The 24,337-nt window shown below is 42.2% G+C and overlaps 1 protein-coding gene across 3 annotated transcripts in view; it reads right to left on the bottom strand.

Annotated features, from left to right (window-relative positions):
* KATNAL2 (katanin catalytic subunit A1 like 2) overlaps positions 1 to 24,036 on the bottom strand; it is a 32,343-nt gene extending 8,307 nt beyond the window's left edge. Inside the window, exons 1-14 of one of the 3 annotated variants that reach the window (XM_086479658.1) lie at positions 23,986 to 24,036; positions 16,961 to 17,031; positions 16,403 to 16,569; positions 14,800 to 14,819; positions 14,116 to 14,141; positions 13,586 to 13,709; positions 12,438 to 12,533; positions 11,837 to 11,935; positions 10,971 to 11,048; positions 8,302 to 8,400; positions 7,734 to 7,797; positions 6,338 to 6,456; positions 4,127 to 4,218; positions 2,098 to 2,208 (exon numbers count right to left, since the gene is read on the bottom strand). In XM_086479658.1, coding sequence (XP_086335784.1) covers positions 2,098 to 2,208; positions 4,127 to 4,218; positions 6,338 to 6,456; positions 7,734 to 7,797; positions 8,302 to 8,400; positions 10,971 to 11,048; positions 11,837 to 11,935; positions 12,438 to 12,533; positions 13,586 to 13,709; positions 14,116 to 14,141; positions 14,800 to 14,819; positions 16,403 to 16,569; positions 16,961 to 17,031; positions 23,986 to 24,036 — 1,217 coding nt within the window. Of the gene's footprint in view, positions 1 to 2,097; positions 2,209 to 4,126; positions 4,219 to 6,337; positions 6,457 to 7,733; positions 7,798 to 8,301; positions 8,401 to 10,970; positions 11,049 to 11,836; positions 11,936 to 12,422; positions 12,534 to 13,585; positions 13,710 to 14,115; positions 14,159 to 14,799; positions 14,820 to 16,402; positions 16,570 to 16,960; positions 17,032 to 23,985 lie in introns of all 3 variants that reach the window. The other 2 variants (XM_086479656.1, XM_086479659.1) reach the window with 2 other exon arrangements.
* Between the last annotated feature and the right edge of the window lie 301 nt (positions 24,037 to 24,337).

Here is a 24,337-nt window from a genome sequence, read left to right as displayed (position 1 = left end):
ATCTCAGCACCAACATGTTTTGAAATGGGCCAGGCTTACAGGCCACATGGAACCAATTGAAAATATTACTTTTGGGCCTCAATTCTGAGGCACTGACATCACTTCTGTTGTTTAATGCTCTTTGCCTGCTCCCTTGGCCTTTCAGCCAGGCCTGCCAAAAAGGGTATCAGCTGAGGAGAGGAATAAAGCATTACCACAAACTTTGAGAGAGAACATTAGATGGTGTGTTACGACTCGGAAGTGCATTTGTAGGTTATACAAAATAAAATCTGCACTAGGAGTCGAAACTTTTTTATAAATACTCAAAAGCAAACAGCCATTCAGACTTGGACACCCCCTACAGCCAGCAACAGCCAGCTGATCACAGCCCGGAGCCCTCCAGTCACACAGAGAGGCTTTTCTGACACGCCTCCCTATGGCAACCTCACGAGAATCAGACAAAAAAATCACTAATCACGGAAAACAATCCAGGAACAAAGCCTGTGGTTTTGCCGGTGCAGAGCCCTCACTTGCTCCCAGCCCGTTGTGGATGCCCTGCTCTGTGGCTGTCACGCTGCAGAGCTGGGCGAGCGTCCTGTCAACGAACAACGTGCCTTTCGGTCAAATTTCGAGTACCCCCACTTGAAATGCGGCTGAGCCGCTGCTCACACAAGGTCATTCCCGGGAACACCTGCCATTGGGCCCCACCAAACGTTTCCCAGAACACAGTTTGGAGTGCCCTGGAAACAGGACTGCTGTCTTCTTCTCAGACACTTAGTTGGACCACCTCTACACGTGAGAGGGGAACAGGCCCACAGGTCTGGGTGCCTGTAGGGCACGGATATCAAGGAAGACCTCAGTGCTGTGATGACCAGCAGACTGCAAAAACATTAGCCGTTCAGAGAATCTGCCCCCAGCAGCCCCCACCGTACTGCCCCCGGTATTTCTCTGCTCCATGTACACTTCAGGGAGAGCAGTAAGCACGGAAAAAAACCCTTCTTACACCTAACCCATCTTTTTTGGGAAACATCTGCCTCCAAGACTGTCCGTCACCAGAGAAAGTTTCCACAGTTTACTCTGCCGAGGTTCCTCTCTCCGCTTTCAACGCACAGCTTTCTCAGCAGGGAAAGATGTCCTTCTGCCGAGGATTTCACGGATCGGTCGTCCAGGGACAGGGGGAATCTTAGGGAAGGCAGAAATCCACAGACTAGCTCCAGATCTATGGAAACCGACTTCAAAAACAAGCTCATCATCAATGCGCTTCAATTCCCTGTACAAATGTTGGCTTCTGCTCTGGGAAACGATTAGCGAGGCACAAATCAGCCTGTTAAAAATAGCTGTGCTTAACCAACAGCCGTTGTTCTCCCGATGTACTACTTGCAATCATTTGACAATGGTTTTTATGAAATAAAAAGATATACCACACTAGTTCAGATGAACGATCAAGCCAGATCGACGTGCTGGCTCCGGCAGCGGCCGTGGGAGACGCTACTCAAGGAGAGTGCGTGAGCGGGGCCATTTTCTGCTGTCTGTTGGGCTCTCCCAAGCACCCGCAGCTGTTACACCTCAAGTGTTACCTCCCTACCTCATCCTCTCCTGTCTGTCTCGTTCTCAATACACGCCCCACCGATACTGAGAACCAACGTGATGAAGTGCCCTAGTTCCAGTCTTAAACAGGTTATTCTTCTACTTTAAATTACATTAAAGAAACTGAAGAATTTTGTCCCTCAACTTTTAAAAGTCACATATGATACCAATAAAATCCAACATTCCTATTTATGGAGTGTCCTTCTAAGCACTAGATGTTTTAAGCACCTTACAGCTCCAGGCTGAAACTCTTCTTAGCTTAAACATAGTAAATAACTTGCGTATAAAGTCAAATACTCCATTTTAAATATTAGCAGCTGGTAGCACCAGCATATGTTGACTTTATTACGGATTATTCTCATGTGGCACAAATAGCAAGAATTGTAGAGTTTAAAAGTAAAAGCTCCAAATTAATCTTTAAATGCTTTAACCAAATATCAAGGCTTTTTCTGCAAAAGTCTAAATAAAATCTTTATCTGTGCTTAGAAGCTCATGCAAATGTATTCAAAATGTACTCTGTGGATCTCTTACCATGGCAGATTGGAAGCTGCTAAAACAAATACAAGATCATCAGATCGGGCCAAGCCATCCATCTGCACCAGTAATTCTGTTTTCATCCGCCGACTTCCTTCATGTTCACCACTACCAAGATTCAGAGAAATATTATTTGCTCAGTGCATTAAAGTAATCATCTTTATTTATACAGTGTCATTCACAGCAACTGAGCCCTTGTCACAGTTTTGCCCCAGTTCAAAGCACGATTAAGCTCCATTAGCTAACATCTAAGCATTAAAATCAAGCTTTCTAATGATTACTTAAATGGACTCTTTTCAGTGCATTAAAGTGAGGAGAATTCACTCTCACTGAATCAAAAGAAAATATTTTTTTCTTCATCTTAAAATCCACGCAACGTTGATGTTTACTGGAAAACAGCTAAGGCTTTGATTGATCGATCTATGTAAGAGAATTTTCATAAAGTGATAGTTGCCATTAAAATAACTAGCACACCTACCTATTCAGGACAGCTACTGGCATTTTTCTGTGAGTGAATTTTAAGTGGCCACAACAAGATACACTTACTACTGAATTCAATATTTTGCAAAATGTTCTATCAGAAGCAAACAGAAAAATACGCCGTATTGAAATTAATTTAAAAACGGGGCAGAGACCACGCGGAAAGAAGAAGGGGAACTTCGGCAAAGTGCCAAGGATTCTGGCCCTGATCCAGGTAACCAATTTCGCGGGAAGCCAATTTGAACTCCGGGTCCCAGATGTGGAGTTCTTGGAAACTCCTGGATCAAACCCAGAGAAAACATCAGGGCCTTCGATGGCAAGAGCTACAGTTCAGGTTTAATGGCTTATTTCTGCGAAGGCATCCACACATTGGTGCTATCTCAATATTTAATAAGATATGGGAAAAGGACTACATAATCTCAGATAAAAATCCTTATTAAAATAAATAATCCAGTTATGTTAATGAGAGCTTTTAAAAATATATACGAAGGCAAGATTTGGCCCATAAATTATAGCTATTAATTGACAATTATTGCCGGTTGTACCTTTGTGATACGGCATATTCTCTGCATACATCTTTGTGAGCATATAACTTACAGTGCATAAAATCCACTGTAATGGGCTCCTAATGGTTATAATAGTATTTTTATATTTCTCCTGCTTCTTCCTCATCCCTAACCTTTTCAATCTGTTTTTAACTATAAACTGTCTACACCATGGTGACAGTAACAACATCCTCCCATTCCTGCATCTGAAGTCCTGACAACGCCACCAAAATTCCTCCCCTTAATGAAAACGCCTTTCCATTGCGTACGCTCCATCTCACCCTGCTACGCCTAAGCCTGTCCAAAGCATCACAAAATGGTGGGGGGTTGGAAAGGACCTCTGGAGATCATCCAGTCCAACCCCCACCTAGAGCGGGTGAACCTCTTACTCACCTCTAACAGGTCATCTGTTGTTCCCCTCCACACTGCCTTTATTTCTACTTCAAATCCCTTGTTTTAAAGTACACCACCACTAGTTGCACGCTCCTGCGCCTCCCTCCTTCCCACAGCCTTGCTGGACCCACAGTCCCTCGCTCATCTTCACACAACCTGTCTTTCACACTTGCTTCTCTACTGATCTCATCTACTGTGAATGAAACAACCGCTACATCTTGCCCTCTAAATCCCCACGGCACACGGAACGCTTCCACGAAGCCGTCCTTTCAGAGCTGACAGCCATTCTGACAATAACACACTGCGAGGCTCCTAAAGTTGCCAACAGAACAAAAGAAAAATTGCTTAATAAAAAGTCAGGAAAATTACCATTATCACTCAAAGTAATGATAATGTCACTAAAGTCTAAAAGACAAGTCTTTCAGGGGCCCAGTCATGCTCCTGTTGAAGTTTATAGAGCAACTTCAGGCTTTTTTATAGCTAGGATTTGTTTCTAACAAATGATTAAACATCAGTCAACACCTAAACACACACACACTATTGAAAAGCTGCAGTAAAAGGGGGACAAATATTCTTTTAAAGCCATAGGAAGGGGTCTCATCAGTTACCCAGGAGCAGTGCCTCTCTGACTCATAACCGACTCCAGCTCATCCAAGAAAATTGTGGAAGGAGCATGGTACCGGGCAAGCTCAAACAAGACCTGTTTAGAGAGAAGAGTAAAAGTGAAAGAAAAGATAAACTAACACAAAAAGGCATTAAGGGCCACTGGCACAGAAGATAAATCACAGCACCCACATTCCAGGCTTCTAGGACAAAAAGGGATATCTGCTGGGAAACAGCTCTGGGTAGTCTGAGGGTCCCCGAATCCTCTCAAATTCTGAAAGGTTTGTAAAGGAGATATAAAGAAGACAGCCTTGTAATCCTGTCTTTATATGTAAATCTTTCTGGCTTAATCCTATCAGAGTACCCTGCAAATAATGGGATAGAAGAAAATGATCCATCAGAGGATTCTGGGAACTCCTAAACTGTCATCAGAGATTAAATATCTGTCTTTTGTTGTTGCTCCATTTGTAGTTTTTTTTTAAATAAGGATTTGAGAAAAAAAATTACAAGTCAGCTGAACCATAATGAAAGAAAATGGACTGATCCTCTTGATAAGAATCAAGCAGTTCTTTTGTTTTTCCTGGTGAAAATAAACATAAACTTCTTGAACAATCACGATTAAAAGATGGAATGTTAAGCTAACACAAAAAAATCAGTTTGCCCTTTGGAGAAAGAAGTTTCATCTATTTTTCTGTAAACAGGGAGAGGCTTATTATATTAGCAGTAAGAGCACATTGTTTGTTTTTCTTCAGTTAAGTGTTCTTTGAGTTTTTAAATAAATATCACTAACAATATGTATTGATCCAGCACTTTTTAATCTTAACACTTCAAAACTCTGAATTTAAAAAGGTATGTATTATTTTCTGCACTTTGGATATGAAGCACAGGGTTTACGTTATTTGCACAGAGTCACAAGCACTCCATGACCAGTCTACAGTTTTACTACAAATCTAAAATACAAAATCACACCAATACAGCTGGGAACTGAGGAAAACAGGATCAGTGGACGTGCCTCAAATGACCACAAAACCCACATATACTTCACACTGCTGCTGAAAACTCCTGCACCAGCCTCATGTGACTGTAGGATATAAATTCACACAATGCTTTTCTTACAGCTGTCCTGACCCACAATCTTATTTCATTTTTGGATTCTATCAGAAACTCACTTAAGGGTAAAACGCCACAAATTCAGTATCATTGCAAATGCTGCAGCATGTTTGCAAAAACCCTTGGGATGGTGGTGTCAAAAAACAGACTGTCCCATCCCTACTCCTGCCAGAAGGGAAACTTCTAGGAAGCTACTGAGACAGACATCAAGAGGATCAATAACACAGGAGGTGAGTGACAGAAGGAAAATGTGCCGTTTTAAAGGACAAAAGACACATGTAGAATAACTATGTTGCAGGCATTCCCCAAATTTCAAGAGAGATTAACAATGCTTGTCATGCCATTTTCCGAGTGCAATCTGTTATGATTATTCATTTTCCAGAGCTCTGTATCTATCTGAAGTGTAGCCCAAGAGGTGAAGTAACGGAAGGCTAAGAGCTTGTGGATTTCTTGCACTGAAATGGTGGGCACTACGGAGAGATTAGGATGGGCATCTTATGGCAAGGATGCCTTACCTGAATCCCTGAATTTTTTTCTACCATGGTTGAATGATGCACACTACTTGCTAGTCTACATGCAAAAAACCACCATGTAGCCATTTACCATTAAACTACCTTCCTTAAAACAACATTACATCTGCGTTTGACTGTAAGATCTTTGTGACAAGGGAATTCTTTGCCAATTCTGTGCCCTGAAGACTAAAAATAGTAGGGAATTTGGGAATCTGAATCGTGTTTTGTAGGGAGCCTAGGAGCCAACCCTTGCAGAAAGGATGTGAAGCTCTTTGAAGGTTCTAAGCAAACACTACTTTAGTTAAGAACTCTGCTTGCCTGTCTCTTATTCACTGAGTCAAAAATCTTTGCTGCCTTCATCTTACGTTACAGAACTAAAATTTCACAGCAAGAATCCATTGTGAGATTTCTGCAGAAGTGACGTTACTCCCATTTTATGAACTAGATATGAACAGAGTCACATGTTTTGTCCAAGACAGGAAAGACTATGAGAATCAGAGGAACACTCTCTTTCCAGTTCTGTGTTAAACTCCGGTTCTTGAAGTGGGAACCTGATGTTTGTCAAAGTATAATGAACAAGATAATAATTCTTACCCGGACAAGTTTTTCTGAATCACCTCTCCATTTGCTGACAATGGTGGATGCTGATATATTGAAAAAGGTTGTGTTGCATTCTGTGGCAACAGCCTTAGCCAGCAAAGTTTTTCCAGTACCTACAAACAACAGCGTTGAAGAAATACACTCTCAAAATAAATACAATGCAAATGTTTGAATAATTTCCCTCATCCTACTACGAGTCACGTAAAAACAGTGAAATAGAAAAAGTCATAGATTCACAGAACAGTTTGGGCTGGGAGGGCCCTTCAGAGGCCATCTAGTGCAACGCCCTGCCCTGAGCAGGGACATCTTTCGCTGGATCAGGCTGCTCAGAGCCCCGTCCAGCCTGACCTGGGATGTTCCCAGGGATGGGGCACCCACCACCTCTCTGGGCAGCCTGTGCTGGTGTTAAACCACCCTCATTGTAAAAAAATGTCTTCCTTCTATCTAGTCTGAATCTCCCCTCTTTTAGTTTGAAGCCATTACCCCTCATCCTATCACTACAGGCCCTGCTAAAAACTCTGTCCCCACCTCTCCTGTAGCCCCCTTTCAGCACTGAAGGCCGCTCTAAGGTCTCCCCGGAGCCTCCTCCTCTCCAGGCTGAACAACCCCAACTCTCTCAGCCTGTCCTCACAGCGGAGGTGTTCCTGCCCTCTGACCATTTTTGTGGCCCTTCCAGGATTGTCTGGAGAAACTCAGCTAATACAGCACTGCAAACGCACTCCCCAAATTCTGGAGCACCGCATGCTGACACGGTCAGATGCCTTCTGCAGTGAGTAAATCTAAACAACCACAGGAACAGATGGAGTTTACTGCAATACAACAGTATTTGGGACCTGACTCGGGTGGTGCTTGTGCCCTCTGTCCCCTCCCAGCCACACTCATGCTGGTAGTGCTTGTGTCAAAGCGGAGCAGATGGAGCAGTGAAGCTGGGCCGACATGGAAAACACCCAGCTGGCACAGCAGAGAGCAAAGCTTCCACCCCGTTTCCAAAACAACCCCCAAATGCAGAAGAAAGAAAGGACATTTTCCTTAAGAAGGTGAGTCCCTGCCAGATATATTTGCATTTTGTAAGATCAGGTCAAGCCAAACTTGATTGATATGGTCCAAACTGAGTGAAAACGGAGATAGGAGCTCTCGCCCCTCTGAATGGTTAGTAGAAGAACTTTTTTTGGAAGACTCAGGTGTAGAAATAGTCAAGGGTTGCGAGAAAGTCAAATGGACAGGTTTGAGTGTCAAAGACAGACATAATCATTCAACATCATTGTCTCCTTTTATTTCACATTACAGAACGTGTTCTTTATTAACACATTCGATCTAATTAGCATCAACGATCTACCCACGGGACAAAACCAGCAGCAGTGACAAACAAATCGTATAAAGCTCTCCATACCTGGTGGTCCATACAGCAGTAATCCTTTCCAAGGAGACAGAATGCCAGTAAACAGCTGTGGGTACTGTGGAAACAGAAAAGCAATTTGGGATTAAAAATGTATCATCTGTAGCAAAATGCAAGTGATACTAACCCTTACTTCCACTGCTCCTAATGCTAAGAAATTTGAAGAGAGGGGGATAAAACCCCTGCAAAACAACACAATATACATGATCTGAGTACCGAGAAAAATACTGTATTTACCATTGGAAATCTGTTTTGAGTTCTTAAAATTAAATTGGTTTGATATTCTCTTCTATAAGTCATTTTCCTTTGAATTAGGCCAAATCCAGCACCACTTACATTGCCAAAGGTGCCAAAGAATGGGATACAACACCTCTAATTTTAATATTCAAAGGCCATTTTCCTATAGGAGAAAGTGTATGCGATTTTCAGATTAAACAGGACCAGTTCTAATATGAACTGCCCACAAAAGCACAGAAGTAGTGAGAACTCTAAAACGCCATCATAATGACAAGGAAAATGCTAACGAGCCCACTGGTTTTCTCAAAACTATTTAGTGCCTTACCCTTATGGGATAAACAACCGCTTCCTTGACTAGCCTTTTAGCTGCATCCAGTCCAATTATATCATCCCACTTCACGTTTGGATTATGGAGATAAATGTCCTGCAAGATACATCGCAAACTGTTAGAAAAACTTCTGCACGAGGCTGATGACTTCCAGCATGGTAAAAGCATTGACTCGGTTATAAAATCAGAGCGGAGTTAAGTGACGCAAACCCTACCTGCTAGGGAGCTCCCAAGAGGAAAGCCTACACAGCAACCATTTCTACAGAGCTGCTGCATTGGGCCTTGCTTCCCCTCAAGCCCTTCATTCCCCTAAGAGCACACACACTGCCAAATGCATATCCCGAGCAGATGTGTGTCTCAGATCGGTTTTCTGTTAGCTGGTTTTAGTAACCAACTAACAGATGAAGAGCTATCACGATGCGAAGGTTCACCCACCCTGGTCTTTTGTGTCTGATGCTGGCAAGTATTGGATGTTTAAAAATAACCTACAAGCAAGAGGAGTGACATGTTGGTTCATATTTACATCCACCAAAATGTGCAACCGAAGGGCCTCAATAATTGAAATTACATCTTAGTCTTTTGAGTTCAAACACCCTTTGCCATTCATTCTTCAGTGAATTTCTTTTACCTCTGTTTTGAACACGCTTATTCTGTAGTAATGAGTTCCACCGTTTACTCATGCACAATGTGAAAAAACCTTTAATTTGTTTTAAACTTGATGCTCAGTAACTTTATGGCTGCACCCATTACTTACGTTATTAATTACTTACGTTATTACTTGCATTATAAGTAACAGTGAAAAATTGCTATTTACTCCACCCTACACAAGACTTTATACACTGCAAGAAAAGCTGTGAGAAACTATGTAACAGGGGAAAAATTTTCCCCTAAGCATCTACCAAAAGATAGTCAGTAATTAGTCTATGCCCTGAAGCACTCACAAAATTAATTTCATTTAATTCATCAAACTTTCCAAATCTTCTATGAATCTTTCCATTTGCCTCAGTAATATTTTGTGGCTTTGTGTTCCAGAGACTAATTGTTCTGCAGAAAATATCATATCCTCAATACGAATACTTGGGGTAAATTCAGCTCTCCAATAAAAACAGGCAGTCCCCAGAGACCAAAGAAAAATTATGTGCTTATATCCAAGGGGAAAATTTGATTTAATAAAATTAGAAAAATTATTTATATAGAGTAGATTACACTTTCCCTTTCTATTAACAGCAAATTAAGATGAATCAGATTTATGATACTAAGTAGAGACTTCCATAACTGCTTCCAAATTAAATTAGATTGTGCTGTGAAATAGATACCACATGCTATTTATTTTTATTGATTTACACAGTGGTGATTACTACAGCAACTAGGAACGTACCAAAACAATTTAAAAAACATACCATAACGAAGGTTAAAGCAACCCTATTGCTTTTGGCTAAAGCAGCAGCAAGAACAACAGTATTTTCAAGGTTTATCATAAATTAAAAAACAGACAGGAAACTGAAATGAGTAAGAATTTTCTTACTTTAAGGCTGGAAATTTCTTAGACTTCAGTTCTACTAAACTGCAAATGCAAAAGACGACGCATCTGGGCCACGCACAGCTATAAAAATCAGTCAGCAAAAGTCTTCCAGGCTCTTCAAACAGCTGAATTTAAGTATGTGGGAGCAACAGCTGGCACCATTTCTGATGTTTATATCCAGAAAGAGTCACAAAACTACCAAATATCATGATGCTATGAAGCGTTTTGGACAAGTGCCTCGTGGGGTCTGGGTGGTGACGCATGCAAAGCATTTACCTGCTTCGTGGCCACTGATCCCCAGCAGCCCAGGGCCCGTTTGCTAGACTGCACCTCGACCCACAAGTGAAATGAACTGGTGCTGACGATGTTGGGATTCCCTCCAGATGCCAAACTCCCCGTCCTGGAAGAATCCCCAGTCTGCCCTGGGATACAGTGTGTTATTGATGCTGCTCCTGCAGCTCCTGTGCTGGGATGAGGGAAGGGCACTGCTTGCAGGGACAACAGTAATAGCACGTCTCAGCTGTGCCAAGCAAGAAAAGACAAGGAGTCCAGGTCATGCTGGCAGCGCAAAGCAAGGCACAGGACCAGTATTATAAACAGTGTGGGAATATCAGGGTTTAATAATCTTGGTACGTGGTGCCCACTAGACACACTCAGAACCAGGATACGGCTGCGGTACTGGCACACCATCCACACTGAACAGAGCCCAATGCCTTGAATGGAAACTGCACCCACAGAGCTGAATCAAGGCTTTTCCCACCATTTGATCACAGTTAGATCATACATCAGATAATAGTTGGTATCAGCTAATACATTTACATCTCTCTTTCAGCAAAGTGTTGTACATTTTCTGTAGCAATAAGGACAAAGGGAGAAGCTACGACAGTCTCATGGGCACAGCATGATTAGATTACATGTTCCCCACTAGAAAGGAATGGTTTTAATTACTTCCTCCCGTTGTGTATCAGAAAGAAACACCATTACACAAGTAAAGAAATTACTTGTTGGGAGTCGCATGATAAGAGAAATAGCTTGCACGTTTAAGAAAAAGCACCATCAGTGACAGTAAAACAAACAAACAGCATTCTCAGATGACACGGATAACCAAGATCTCTATACAACTGAAAAGGAGATCTGATCTTACTTTGCTTACAACTGTTGCAAGTTCTTTCATCTCACCGGTGATGCCAGCAAAAGCACTAAGGGGTTTCAACAATCTTTCCTAAAAAAAGACAAACATAAGTTCTTGTCAGACGTCAATCATTTTTAAATCAAATGAAACTATGAAACTGTTTCAAAAAGGCTAACATCATAATAATATCAGCTTTTAAAGCTGTAAAAACATGGATAATAATAAAGATTTTGAAGTAAGCCACATTTGCAGTAACTCATCTTTTCATCTTACAGTATCTAACCCTGAATTAACATTAAAATGAGCAGCTCTTTTATTGCACACGTCGTCCTAAACATGCCCTACGTAGATCAAGAGGAGTGAGAAATGTAAATATGGTTCACCACATATTGCCACATACTGTGTTTTGAAAGTCTCTTGGAGTGTAGCAGTCGCCAGGCGAGTAAGTTGGATGCGCTGTCCTAGAAGCTATGTCATGTGTCAAGGAGCGATTGCTTTACTGAAAGTTTTCTCTCTCAATCACATAAGCTCTGTTCTTGGCTCAGCTAAGTGTACACTAAATAACACACTGAATTCAAAGGAAATAGAATTTCACCCTCAGAAGTTCTGTGGGTTTCTGCTTTTTTTTTTTTTTTTTTCCTAATCATAAAGTATCACTTGTATCTGTTGTCTTGTTCAAAGAGTAAACAACTGTCAACAAATTAGACCGGTAGCAAGTATGACTGTCCACTCAAGAAGGGAATGTCCACTCAGAAATCTAAGACTTTTCTTAGCACTTGGGAATGAAGAAAACATCATTGCGGTATTTTACTTTGTTACTGGTTATATAAAACTGACGTTCATGTTCATTGGATGGAAATACAAACAGAAACACTTACTGAAGGATCTGGATCGCAATTAAGGCTGTTCAAGGCTACTCCATTTGATGACACTTTGACAGCATCCTGAATCATCCCATGGAAGTCAATTACTTGGCCCTAAAGAAGAAAATAATGTTTTGATAGGCTTTAGCTGTTAAAACTGCAGCGGACCAAATTTTGCTTGCCATTACCGCAATTAGTTTCCTTACTGCACATACAGTCCTAAATATGGCAAAACCTGACCACAGAATCTGTGGTAGCAATGGGAAAAGAATACACATCTCCTCAGTCATTGCAACAATTTAACTGCAGAGCCTCTTATCATCTCATTCAGGAACTGGAAACTTATCCTCAATTTTAGCTATTAACATTGGGTTTTAAAACCAGAAATATTTTTCCTTCTTGATGATGTTCGAAATACTATTTAATGCAAGCAGAGCCTCCCAGGCAAAGAATTACTGCCCAAATATTGTAAAATTGGCCCTTCAGCTAATTACACAGGACCATTCTATACAAAAATAGACCCGAAAAGCTCACATTTTGTATTTGTGAAAAACTTTCATGTGTTTTTTCTACATGCACATTTCCGTTGTAAATCACACACTAGGTTTCCACCAACCCTTCTTGGGCGAGTGCTGTCTCCTCCGGTTTTGTTGATTGCTGAGATGCTTAAGCCAAAGTCAGATTGCTCCACAGTAACTGCATTGTCATTACTCTAAAGAAAAATCAAATTTAAAACAGATTGTAGATATCCCATTACAGGTATCATCCCATCTCTTCATACTTGCCCAGGTGAGCTGTATCATTACATGGAAGTTACAACAGTAATCCCATATTTGTCCAACAAATACCGTTGCACATTTAGTTAGACTTCCTCTGACTGCAGGCAGCAGTGGTGAAAGCCATGGCTCTAGAGCTCAGCATTCATGTTATTTCACGCTCATTATCATTATTACTTTTCATTCTAAGTCATAGAAATCTGCATTTTACACAGCCATGAGAAGAAACACCTAATGAACAGTGGAAACAATGGGCAAGTACAAGGCACAACACATCAACTCAGAAATGAGGAGCCATTTTAGGACTGTAAGTTACTTTGACACTCACTTCATAGCAGCCGTGGCTGTAGTGTCCAAAAGCTAAGTTTAAGGCGTGAGAGAACTTGTAAGAAATGGGATCCACCCTATGAAGGAATACAGACTTAAAAAAAAAAAAAGCAAGCACATCTCTCCTCCTGGCAGTTCAAAAGCTGTAACAGACACAATGCTTGCCCACCAACCTGCTCTTCCTGCTCCCTCGTCTGTAAGGGATGGTAACAAAGCAGTTTTCATAGCAATCGTGCCAAAATGAGACTCACAAAACCAGAAATTACAGAGCCAAATTGCTCCCCCGATCTCAAACACCTTATGTGCTGTGAAGACGCTTACAAGCGACACCAGACCTTCTACTTGGTTTTTTGTCCGGCTTTCTAGCACTAAAGGATGAATCTACTGGTGTTAACAGGAGACTCTGGTTGCTTTCACTATAGGTTGGGTTAGATGACTCCATTTTCTCTAATTTTTGCCTGTGACTTGCTCCCCAGCTCACAGTCAGAAAGGATATTCTCCTGAAGTCTTGCATCTAACCCTTAAATTACATAATTAGTAAACCCCATTAGTTACACAATTATTAGTTGTGTAACTCACAACCTCTTGCTGCCTACAGCCTTTCAAAATAAACTCACATTAATTTCAACTGTAATGCTGCCAAGATAAAACACGTTTAAACCTGTTTGGGGCTTTCCTTGGTGGATGATTTAAATTCCGTTGTACTCCCAGGTGAAGTTTTTGACAATGGTCGTTGCACTGTCTGATGTTTGAGCCTTGGGACATTCTGAGAAGAGCTTGCTGCCCTAGAATTAAAAAACAAAACAGTCTCTTGAAAGGTTTTTGCAATTTCTTTTTTTCCATTCAAAATACCAAAATATTAAAAGGCAGAGTTTTCAAATAAAGCCGTTTTGGGCCAACTTTGCTTCCACTGAAGTTAAGGCATCCATCACAGCAAAGTCCAATGCTTACTGGTTTCACGCCACACCACCTTATCCACACTGCAGAAACTTTGTGAACTGTCTGCACCTCCATTTGGGAAATAAGACTTTATTTTTCTTTAAAAGATACAGAAAAATGCACCCTGCAGTCAGCAGTGTGACTCTAGGCTTTAGTATTCCTATGGTATCACAACATTATCTTAACCACGCTGCGTATTGCCTTTACAGGAAAATTTTCTGCCCATAAAAAAAACCCACGCATTTCTCTTACCTTCTTGGTCTTCCTCCAGTTCTCAGCTGTTGTTTATTTTCCACTGTGGCAAAATTAATATTAAAATTAAAATAGAAAATAAGTAAGGATATAAAAAAGGGCAACTTGGTTAATTTTTTCCGCTTCAAAAACATTTTTGCGCACACACTAACGCCTTTGGAAATGACAACGCATAAACAGGAATAGGATGATTATAAGCAATGCAAGCTTGCAAAAATGTTTTGAAAACTGATATTGGAGAGAGCAGTTTGGCTCGAGGCTTGTTAAATTTTAGGCTCGTTCAGTCTTTGGTTTCTTTGCTTACATTTTAAAACCAGTATCATTTTCACAGTAAAACGGACACTACCAGAAATTAGATCAAGCACAATAAACTAATTTAATATATCACACAGAATGCTTATTTAAAGGCTAACATTTTTTTCATTGCTGAATCGGGAAGTAAGAATTTACCTCACCCTTATTAATAGTAATTTTATCCTGTAATTTTACCCAGGCAGCACAAATGTCACATCGCAACAATGGTTCTCAAGCCACGTTATTTTTTGCACTTACATAATCTGAAACAACTTCTGTCAAAGAAAAGCTTTTTCCACAAAGTGTCCAACTCACAAAGCCGAGGGTTTGCACCGCGCTAGCACGCCCCTACTTGTTCCAAAATACACCTCCCATCAGCGTTCCCCGCACAATGCTCTTGCACCCAGATTCTCATCCACTTACGCAAAATAATCCTTCCCAAACAGCTGTTTCACTGAAAGAGCTTGGGAACACGGCGTGCTCAGAGGCAGCAGAGCCCGTGTGTGAAACTTGCCATCCTGTGGGTACCTCTCCAACACTGCAAACTGCAGTTCAGCATGGAAACGAGCTGGTGCTGTAGGACATGCTGAGGGTATTACCAAGAATTGAGTAGCGTTTTGTTTGGCCCGCATACACCACGGTCTGACCACGGCCACAATTTAAGGCAGGTCACAAAGAACCAGGCAGCTCCTTCTTGAGCGAGACACACGCAGGAGGGAGGCTGCGCAGCCTTCAGGGGAAAAGGACGATACGTTCCTGCCAGAACAGTTGCAGTTTTGGGTAATGGCAGAGGGCCCCATGTCTGAGCAGCTTTACTGGCCAAAAAAGGGGTACGAAGAGATTCTAAGTGTCTAGAAGTGGCTTTTTGGGAATTGTTTACTCGAATCATGGATCAAGCCACAGCTGCCCCTCAGTTTGACTAAGAGTAAGCATGATGTGACAAATGCTTTCTAATACATTTTCCTTCCTGACTCCTAAGAAATCCCTTTGGTTTTGTCCTGCAAGACGGCTCCTCTTTGTATTAACACAAATCAATAGGTTCTCGCTGCAAATCTCTTTTTCATGCAGATAACTTGCTTCCAGCCAGTACTGATCTTCTACATCACCGTGAAGGTAATGACGACTAGTAGCTTTAGTACCTTTCAAAATCATTTCACCTATACAGCTAATTTTATTATATTTACATAATGTTTCATTTACCAGTGATTTCAAAGTTGCTGGCAGCCATATGAAACAATGAGTGCTCAGAGATGTTCCCTGGCCAGTCATCCCCTTCTCTAATGAATATATTTTTCATATAAGACAAATAGTTAGAGATGTTGGTGTTTTCTGCACCCTCCAAGCCCTTCATAACTGACTCTTACACAGTTGTTCTTACAGCTTCTATAAGTTTCATTTTGTGCTCAAGTACAAAACCATTTTGGCTCTCAGGGTCATAACATTCATGTTCCCATTTGCCTTATTCTGTATAATTCATCTATTCCTCTGACTTTAAGTCCTTTGGAGCAAATAAACCCATTATTTGTTTGGCGCACTACCTTTAGTATAGGCAAACGTGCAAACCAAATGGTTAATGTGACTAGTGGTGATAAACTTTTAAGCACGAGCTTGGATGAGCTAAGTTATAATATTTCATTTAAGCGAGTTATTTTAATTTAAAAATTAAATACAAAATGGAACACACTTACTGTTCTCTCCCCATGAGAAGAAAGTGACTATATTTATGCCACAATACTTTGCACTTACATGGCATGTTCCAATATCAAAGCAGTTTTTAAAAGACAGAAAAATATCACTTTCTTTTTCCTGAGAAGGAAGAGCAGAAGGGCTCAAAGCTCCATCTCCCAATTCTCACATCCTATGAGCTAGAACTAGAGCTCTGTTTCAAACATTAAACAGTAACATAGACAAGAAGGGCAGTGAGTCTATCAGGCAAATACACATTTTAGGCTTTGAGAAACAAAAGCTTCCTTTCTGAAAAAGAGCCACATACCAGTGTCCAGGACCTTTTTGGTAATCTTAGGATACTTCTGAAATTTTACGAAGTAGTAGCTTTCATATTCCATCAAAATTGTCTCAAGATCAATGTTATCACACACTTCAAAGCCACGTAAACTTAATTTTGTCTCTTGTTCCAAAGCATTTGCAGCATCGGCATACCTGATAATTTCAAAAAAGTAAAGACGAAAAAAATGAGGGTTATTATCTTACTCTGATTTTTGACAGAAAAAGCAAATAATGGCATTAATAAGTATATGGCATTTTTAACCTGTTCACAACTCTACTTATTACAAAAGCATAAACCCTACTTAAAACCCTTTGCTGGTTGCTCTAAAGTATTTTTAAACTATACAGCACATTTTTGTTCCAGAAACCGAAACGATTTAGCAAAGTAAACTGCCAAGATAGGTAATAGTAGTTTACCTCTTTCTCACACCAAACCAAAGGGCCATGCTGTCCATCTACCCAGCGGAGGACAGAAGGACACATGACGGGAGGTCAGACGCACACAAACCCACAAACGCAGAGCACTATTATTCAAAATACATACCCTTCCTCCATTAAATAATGCAAGATTAGAATGAGGAGATTTTTTCGACGAGCTTCTGTTCGCATCTCATCCTGTGAATTAAGACAGAACTCTAGATCAAACGTAATATTCTCTTTATTGCTGTAAACAGCATCTAAATGTAGCCTGTGGAAACAAACAAATTAAGACAACAGCATGTAAGAACTGTAAAACAACTCGCTGTTAATAAACGGAAGGAAAGTGGTTTTCAATGTAATTTTTCTTACACATTATCAGGGCTACTGGATGGGTAGAAACCTTTTCCTAGAGAAAATTATTGTGAGGTTGAAAAAAATAACTTCTCTTACTATAGTTATGGATCTCCAACATGTTCAGGCTAATGGAAACTTCAAGGTAGGACTCTTGCAGACCTCATGCACAGTGTCTCCAAGGGCAGTGCAAGGAAACCTCGTGCTCCAGCATGGCTCTGTCCTTCCCTTGCAACCAGAAACCTCTTTTCTGAGTGTTTGGAGAAGGAGGGATGGAGAATGAGTCTGGGATCTGCACAACTGCACTACAAAGACCAGCTTTAACACTGTTGGCATCTCCCATTTCCTGGGCCTTGATATATAAACACAGCAAGTGAAACACAGAGCACTTGAAGAATCAGTAGTTTGGGGTAATTTTAACACGGGAGTGATCAAAGTCAGGTCCCAGCATGCAGAAATTTCAAGACAAGAGTCAGTCCATGGATTTCTTCACACAGATTGGAGAACCCAAAGTCATTCACAAATGGTTCAGTGATGAACCCAAGGCAGAGTAAAACAACTTGGTCATCATTCCGTGAAACTGCATCTGGGGGAGCATAAAGTGCAGCATCAACTAGAGCAGCGGACTTGGTGGGCTTGGCAGCGGTAGGTAAACGGTTGGACTCAAGGATCTTAAAGGGCTTTTACAACCTAAACAATTCTGTGATTCTACAAAGGGGGCAGTGGAAACAGAAATCTTGTAAGATACTGCAACAAAGCCTTCCTCTGATGAAACATGCCATATATGCTGAGGGTCTGCCAAGAAACCCTGAGGTTTTAGGCTACAAGGAATGCTCTGGCAAAATGAGCGTATCGACTTTGGTCTGCCTCATTGGGATTTGAAGCTGGGGTCACAGGAAAAGCAGGTCTGGCCAGACCCACCCTTAGCAAATAAGTTATTTCTTTTCTCTTTTCGGATGCCGTCATTCAGCACTGGGCGAATGACACTGATGATCCTTGTGGGTGCCTTCCAACTTGCTGTGTTCTACCGTTTTATGATTACTTATGAGGACCCCGTGCAAGCACGAAAGAGCGGCACTTATGCAGTGGATGGGGAAAAAGCAGCAGTTTCTGTGCTTGCATACCATGTATATATTCCCGATCACGTTGCACAGTAATGCGAGGCTCCCACTTCCACCCCCAGTTTCCCTCCCTTCCACCCCAATCAAACAGTACTGGGTAGTACCGAGCAGGCAGAAGGTATCCCAGTACAGCAGATCTTTCCCGGGATGTTTGCTTCAGACGTGGGGCCATCTAGTGACACAACCAAGAAAGGGCCGGGGTTTGCCTTTAACAACACTTCCTGAGGGGTGAAAATGTGTTTATATTTCACATATTAAGATTGGCAGAACCTTCACTCTGGTTTTCTAGAAAGAAGAACCAAACAGGCTGGGGAAAAGGGAAGAAACCATACCCCTCTTCTATCCTGTACTGCCTGTGATACCCTCTGGGTAAAACTACGCAGCCACTCTGCTTCCAAGTCCATAAGGACACTACAGCACCATTTGCCTTTCAGCGGTTGCATAAAGGTGATTTTTCTGAAATGTTTTAGGAAGGAAGAGTGCTGTGTAAACGCTCGGTAGGTCAGTAACTCTTGAAGCAGACTGGTTCCTGAAAGGCGCTGCAACAAGAAATGAGCCAGTTCCAAGAACTGTCATGAGCAAATAGAAAACACTGACACCCTGGGATGAAAGGGTCTTTTCCTTCTTACAGTGTTGAGGTGCTGGTGTTCGGAAAACAGATTTTTGAATCGTGGACCTTTCACCACTTCTCCTGGATGATCCTAATCTTCCGAAACAGGCTTGGAGGTGCAAGAAGGAAGCTGCAGTCAACACCTGATGGGAGTCCCACCTGTGCATTCTTCTAAACGCAACCGCTCCTGCTGTTTCATGCTGAGAAAAATTAACTGTTGTGTTTGCCCATATATCAAAAGGCAAGATCACAGCTACCTCTGAACATTTAAACACAGTATGAAAGCCCAGTGGTTGCCACAAAAGACAAACTCACTGAGTGTTTCATGTTTTCAGTATTTACAGTGGTACCCTGACGAGGGAGGAATTGCATCTGCCTGATAGACTGACAGGGCTCACAATCCACGCTTGGAACTTCCCTTGAAAAGAATTTGTGTTCTGGTGTGTCTTCTGCCGCTGTTCATGCCACTAGGTTACTTCTGCCACCCATAAAGGCACTTTAAGTTCTAGTATAAATAGTGATACAGTGATGGGCAGCATCTCAAATATTCTAAGTAGAGGCTTGCTTTGGGTACAAGACAACATTATGTCTATGTATGAGCAACCCACTTCAACCTTAACAGAGTAATGTTGTTCTTGTTGTGTCGACCAGGCAGAAGTGGAAGCGAACCTGATCTGGGGAATAAAAAGTTAATTTAGCATAGCTTAGTAGAAAGTAGAAATTAGCTAGCTAGACCTAGCACAAGATAAGGGAGCAGAAGCAGCCTTGAAATGTTTGAGACAGTAGGAACAGCTTGAGTGAGAAAGAAGGACTTGATTGTCTTTGTGAAACTATCATCAGGTTCAGACTGGTTCTGTGGTTTGGAGCTAAGCCCATCCAGGGTTCTGTACCAAAGGTGAGAAGTACACGATGAAGAAGACTATGAGCCTTCCTCCGAAAACCCCCAAAGGACGACCACCGGATGACGGCACGCATGCGCCAAGAGGAGGAAACGTATTATAATAATTTCCGAAAAACAATTACAACATCCCCACCTATTCTCTGAACTAATTGTACTAACTCATGAATATGCATGTTTTGATGTAATAAATAGAGGTTTAGAATGTGACCCGGTGTGCAAGCTAGGAGGAGCGATCCCCCTTGCACCCAGCGCTGTAATAAACGCACCTGCTTTAGAACTCTCTGCCAGTTACAGAGTTTGTTTCCGCGATTCAAACCTTTACATCAAACAGAGCCTCACCTAAAAATCAGAAGATGGTTTAGACTGAGAGGTTCATTCTTGTGTTAATAAGAATGGAAAAAGGAATGGTTAATTTGAGAAGTCAGACATCTGTCCAAGGAAAATTAACTAAGCCATTAATCAGTTGATGAACTGACAAAGACTTGCGTTAGATTGGATCTGAAAAACAAAATAGAGATATCGAAATCTTTGATCCCAGTGACATTTCTATAAAACAAAAATTAAGGACCTTTCAACATGTAACCATTACCAAATCACAAATCTTCTGAGTCAGTGGTGCACAGACCACTGCTTTCTTGACCAAACCCATGTCTCCCTGCCTTTCACCAGTCACGCACCCTCTCCAAGAGGCAGATGAACCAGTGCCACCAGCAGCTCTAGCTGTCAACTTAAAGCAGCTCTCTGCCCACGCTGGTCTCCTTTCCTGAAGTCCAGTTTATTCTCTAGGGACTGACCCCCACCACAAACAGGTCCACAAAACAACGTGCCTGCCACAGTACAGACAGACACTAACACCGCCCAGGACTTCTGCTGTGCTTGGAGAGGAAATGGTGAATCTCACATAGCATGAAAAAAATAGGAGTACTTATGAGTGCAAAGTTACTTAAAATTCAGTTTAGCTTTATAGTGATTTAGCCTTCCTGTTTAATTAGTATTTAGAATTGCATGTTGTTTATAGCCACTGGTATTTCAATAGATTTTTAAGTGTTTAAAGTTTAATAAGCTTCCATTCTTAAAAGAACAAAAAAAAAGTATGTAATTAAATTTTCAATTACTACAGGGGATTTTGGGGTCCATGCAATTAATAAAAGCTTAAGGCACTTAAGTGTGATCTTGTCTTAAAAACTCAATAGTCGAGCACTTAACTAATTAGCTCCAACACTTATAGTGTATTTTATTTATTTCTAGCTTAACAGAAGACTGGTATGTATTCCTTTCTTTGAGCTGTTTAAAATTAAACTCTATTAGAGTCATACATCTTTAAATGCAGTTGTTCCTTTAGTCATTTCCATACTTTTTACTAAAATGCATTTACATTATAAATCAACCTAGTCGCTTGTGTAATTCCATCAAATTAATGGACCTACTAAAAGATTAATTCAACTCTATAATGTTTCACTATCGTGTGACCCTGTATTTCTGCATGAATATACCTGACAGAATGAAGAAAATACTTACAGAGTAAGTCACGGTCTGGGAAGCTCGGAAGCAATAACTTTACTGCTGTAGCACCGTGCCCTGGTAAATCCAACTGGGGGTGTCAGTAAGATGAGGGATGCATGATCAGGAATTCAGACAAGAGGCAGTTAGCTCTGTCATCACAGAGGGGAAGATCTGGTCGTAATACACACGCAGTGTCCCTTCCCTCTTTTGCCTCTGGGATCCCAGGATGGCTGCCAAGTATGGGGTGCCTCGAGATCAAGCTGGCACCACGTGCCAGGACAGAAAGAGTAGCTGAAGCACAATGGGCTCGCCCAGTTTTCCTCCTCCCTACACCACCCTGTATCCCCATAGCTTTCCCTACCACCCAGCCCTTTGCATCTTCTATTTGCAGCCTGGCCAGGCTTTTTAGAAGGCTGATGTTCAATTATTGTTCGGCTTGCTGACACTATTTTTTTGAGAAACACAAGCAGAGAAGGGAAAGGGTGAGTTTTAAACAATGCATAACTTGGCTGCCATTGAATAGAATTTCCCAGCACAGAGAAAAGGCACTTCTTTACTCTCTTCTCTCTTCCGAAGAATACAAGCCTGCTGCAAACAATAGAGTTGGCAAAGTTTCCCAAGAAGAATTACAAATACCTTTTGTAATTAAAGACACACAGCTAGCTGTGGCTAGCAGGAATGCATCTGAGACGTGCTAACGTTTAAACTCTAAACACACTTTACAATGCGACTTTGGTGCCCTGAAACTTCCTGATTTCTCCTCCCATCCCAATAGTTAGATTAATTCATGATCCGATGCTAAGAGCGACTCCAGACCACTATTACCTCCCTCTTTTAATAGGAACATTGCTAAAGCCAGGTTTTACACTGCCAAGACTTCACTGATTCAAAGTGATATGTATTATGGATATATAAAAATGAATTGACACAAAGTATGGTGAATTATTAAACAATACAAATCATGGATGCTGAATTTGCAAGTTAATAAGCATTAACTCTCCCATTCATTTGTACAAATTTGAAAAGTCCTACTGCAGTTTACAGTAATATTGCTTGTCAAGAGTGATTTACAGAACAAACATGGGAAATATTTAACAATTAAAACCAGTGAAATGCTTCACAAAACAGATTTCTTTGGTGGTAGGACTACACTGGGTAGCTGTGAACAGCCACAGAACTATAATGCATATAGGAATTTATATAGGAATTTATCTTTTTTTAAAAAATCCACTTTTTCCAAAAACGGTTAGAAAATAATAATTTCCATTCATAGAACAGATTAATGGGAAAACACAACAGAGGTAAGGACAGGACTGGGGAACCAGGAATTCCAGCAATTCTTTAGTGCTACAACTCAAAGATGTAGCAGCCCTAATTTTAGATACTGCCTCAGAATACTAGAATTCAGAAAACAGAAATTACATCTCCAGTTTCCCTCCACAGAAATCAAGAACCTTAGAGCAAGAATCAAAAAAAAATCATCTTGGCAGCTTTAGGTTGTTCCTTAGTCATTGACTGACTTCAGAAAAGTAGGCTCCAAACTTCTGCCCCTCTGCAGAGTATGAACACCTCCCTCTCTCTGTACCCAAAATACAAACTCTGATCTTCACATTCATCCTGCCAACTATGGAGAAGTCAGCTCACAAAGCAAACCAACCCAAACCCAGTGGCCCAGCTCACAGCAAAGAATTCTTGAGCTCCAGGTCCCGTTCCTATAAAGGTTTCTCCATTAGCAGTCAAAATCATCCTTGGGACCAGGGCCATCCAAATCCCCATTTGTGAGGTTATAAATTAGACCCCTTTTTCTCCTGTCCTCTTTCTGCACATCAGCATCGTTTCAATATCCCACCTTAGCACACCATTCTCGGTAGTTGGCATCTGAATCCACTTTGGGGCTCAGACACGGACTGACCTAGAGGGTCCCATTCCTAAGTAAATATACAATCTACCCATCTAAGAGATGGATGTAACCTGAAACTCAGGTCGCAGAACCCCTAAAACTACCTTTTTGTGAGCAATCCTGTCCTGTTCATGCACGGTGGGGACACGCCTAGGCACACAGAGCCACCAACACCTTCCAGGGAAGGATTTTTAGCAGCCCTGCAGTGCAGCCCTGCAGCCGATCTTACTCTAGTTGAATTTGACCAGCAGATGGAAGCAAAACAACAAGTTAGGAAATTTAGCAAAATCCTGTTGGTTCTGGGCTTCCGTGGGACGGAGGCACGGTGGGGCAGTACAGCCCTCACTTAGGGAAAAAGGGGCTGAGGGAGGCGGGAACACGGACTTGTCCCCTTTTGCTATATCTGCCATGCCCAGGCAACGGAGAGGGGCTGTGGGAGACGAGGGGCCCGGCCCTCCCCTGCCCTGCCGAGCGGACGGGACAGGAAGCGCTTCCCTCCTGCAAAGGGCAGGGAAACCAGAGCGGGAGCCGCGGGAACACCCCACCCTTAAGGGCAGCCAGGACCGCGGTCACACCGAGCCCGAGGGCCTCCAAGCCCGGCCTTCCCCGTGCAGGGCTTGTCCTCCCTTGGCCGCCATGGCACCACCAACTCTCCCTATGCGCCTGCGCACTCCTTCCCGGCGCATGCGCAGAAGTGCGCACACACCGCCTTCGATTTCCATAGCAACGGGGACGCGCGGCCGCCCGGCCCTCCCGTCCTTACCGCCTCCCTCGCCTGGTAGGTGGTTCTCAGCGTCTGGCAGGAGAGCTCCATCGGGGCGGGGGGTGCGCGGCGGGCCCGGCCAACGGCGGCTACAGCTCGCGGGGAAAGTCACAGCGAGTCCCCGGCAGCGCCCAGCCTCGGACCCCGAGGAGGCCAAGGCGGCGCCGTGAGGGAGAGGCCCGCCCCACTTCCCTGACGCAGCCAATCGAGACGCCGAAGGATGAAAGATTGCCCCAAGAACTGCCCAGTCACGAGTGCAGGAGCGGGTAGTGTTTAAAGGATAGGCCAATCATGTTAGGGAAGGAAGGCGGGGCTAGCAATGGCGCTGGCCAATCGCCGCTAGGCTCACCTG

The sequence above is a fragment of the Leptosomus discolor genome, chromosome Z (genome assembly GCF_034619465.1).
Source record: "Leptosomus discolor isolate bLepDis1 chromosome Z, bLepDis1.hap2, whole genome shotgun sequence".
NCBI lineage: Eukaryota > Metazoa > Chordata > Aves > Leptosomiformes > Leptosomidae > Leptosomus > Leptosomus discolor.
This window is presented reverse-complemented; position numbering and strand designations above follow the sequence as displayed.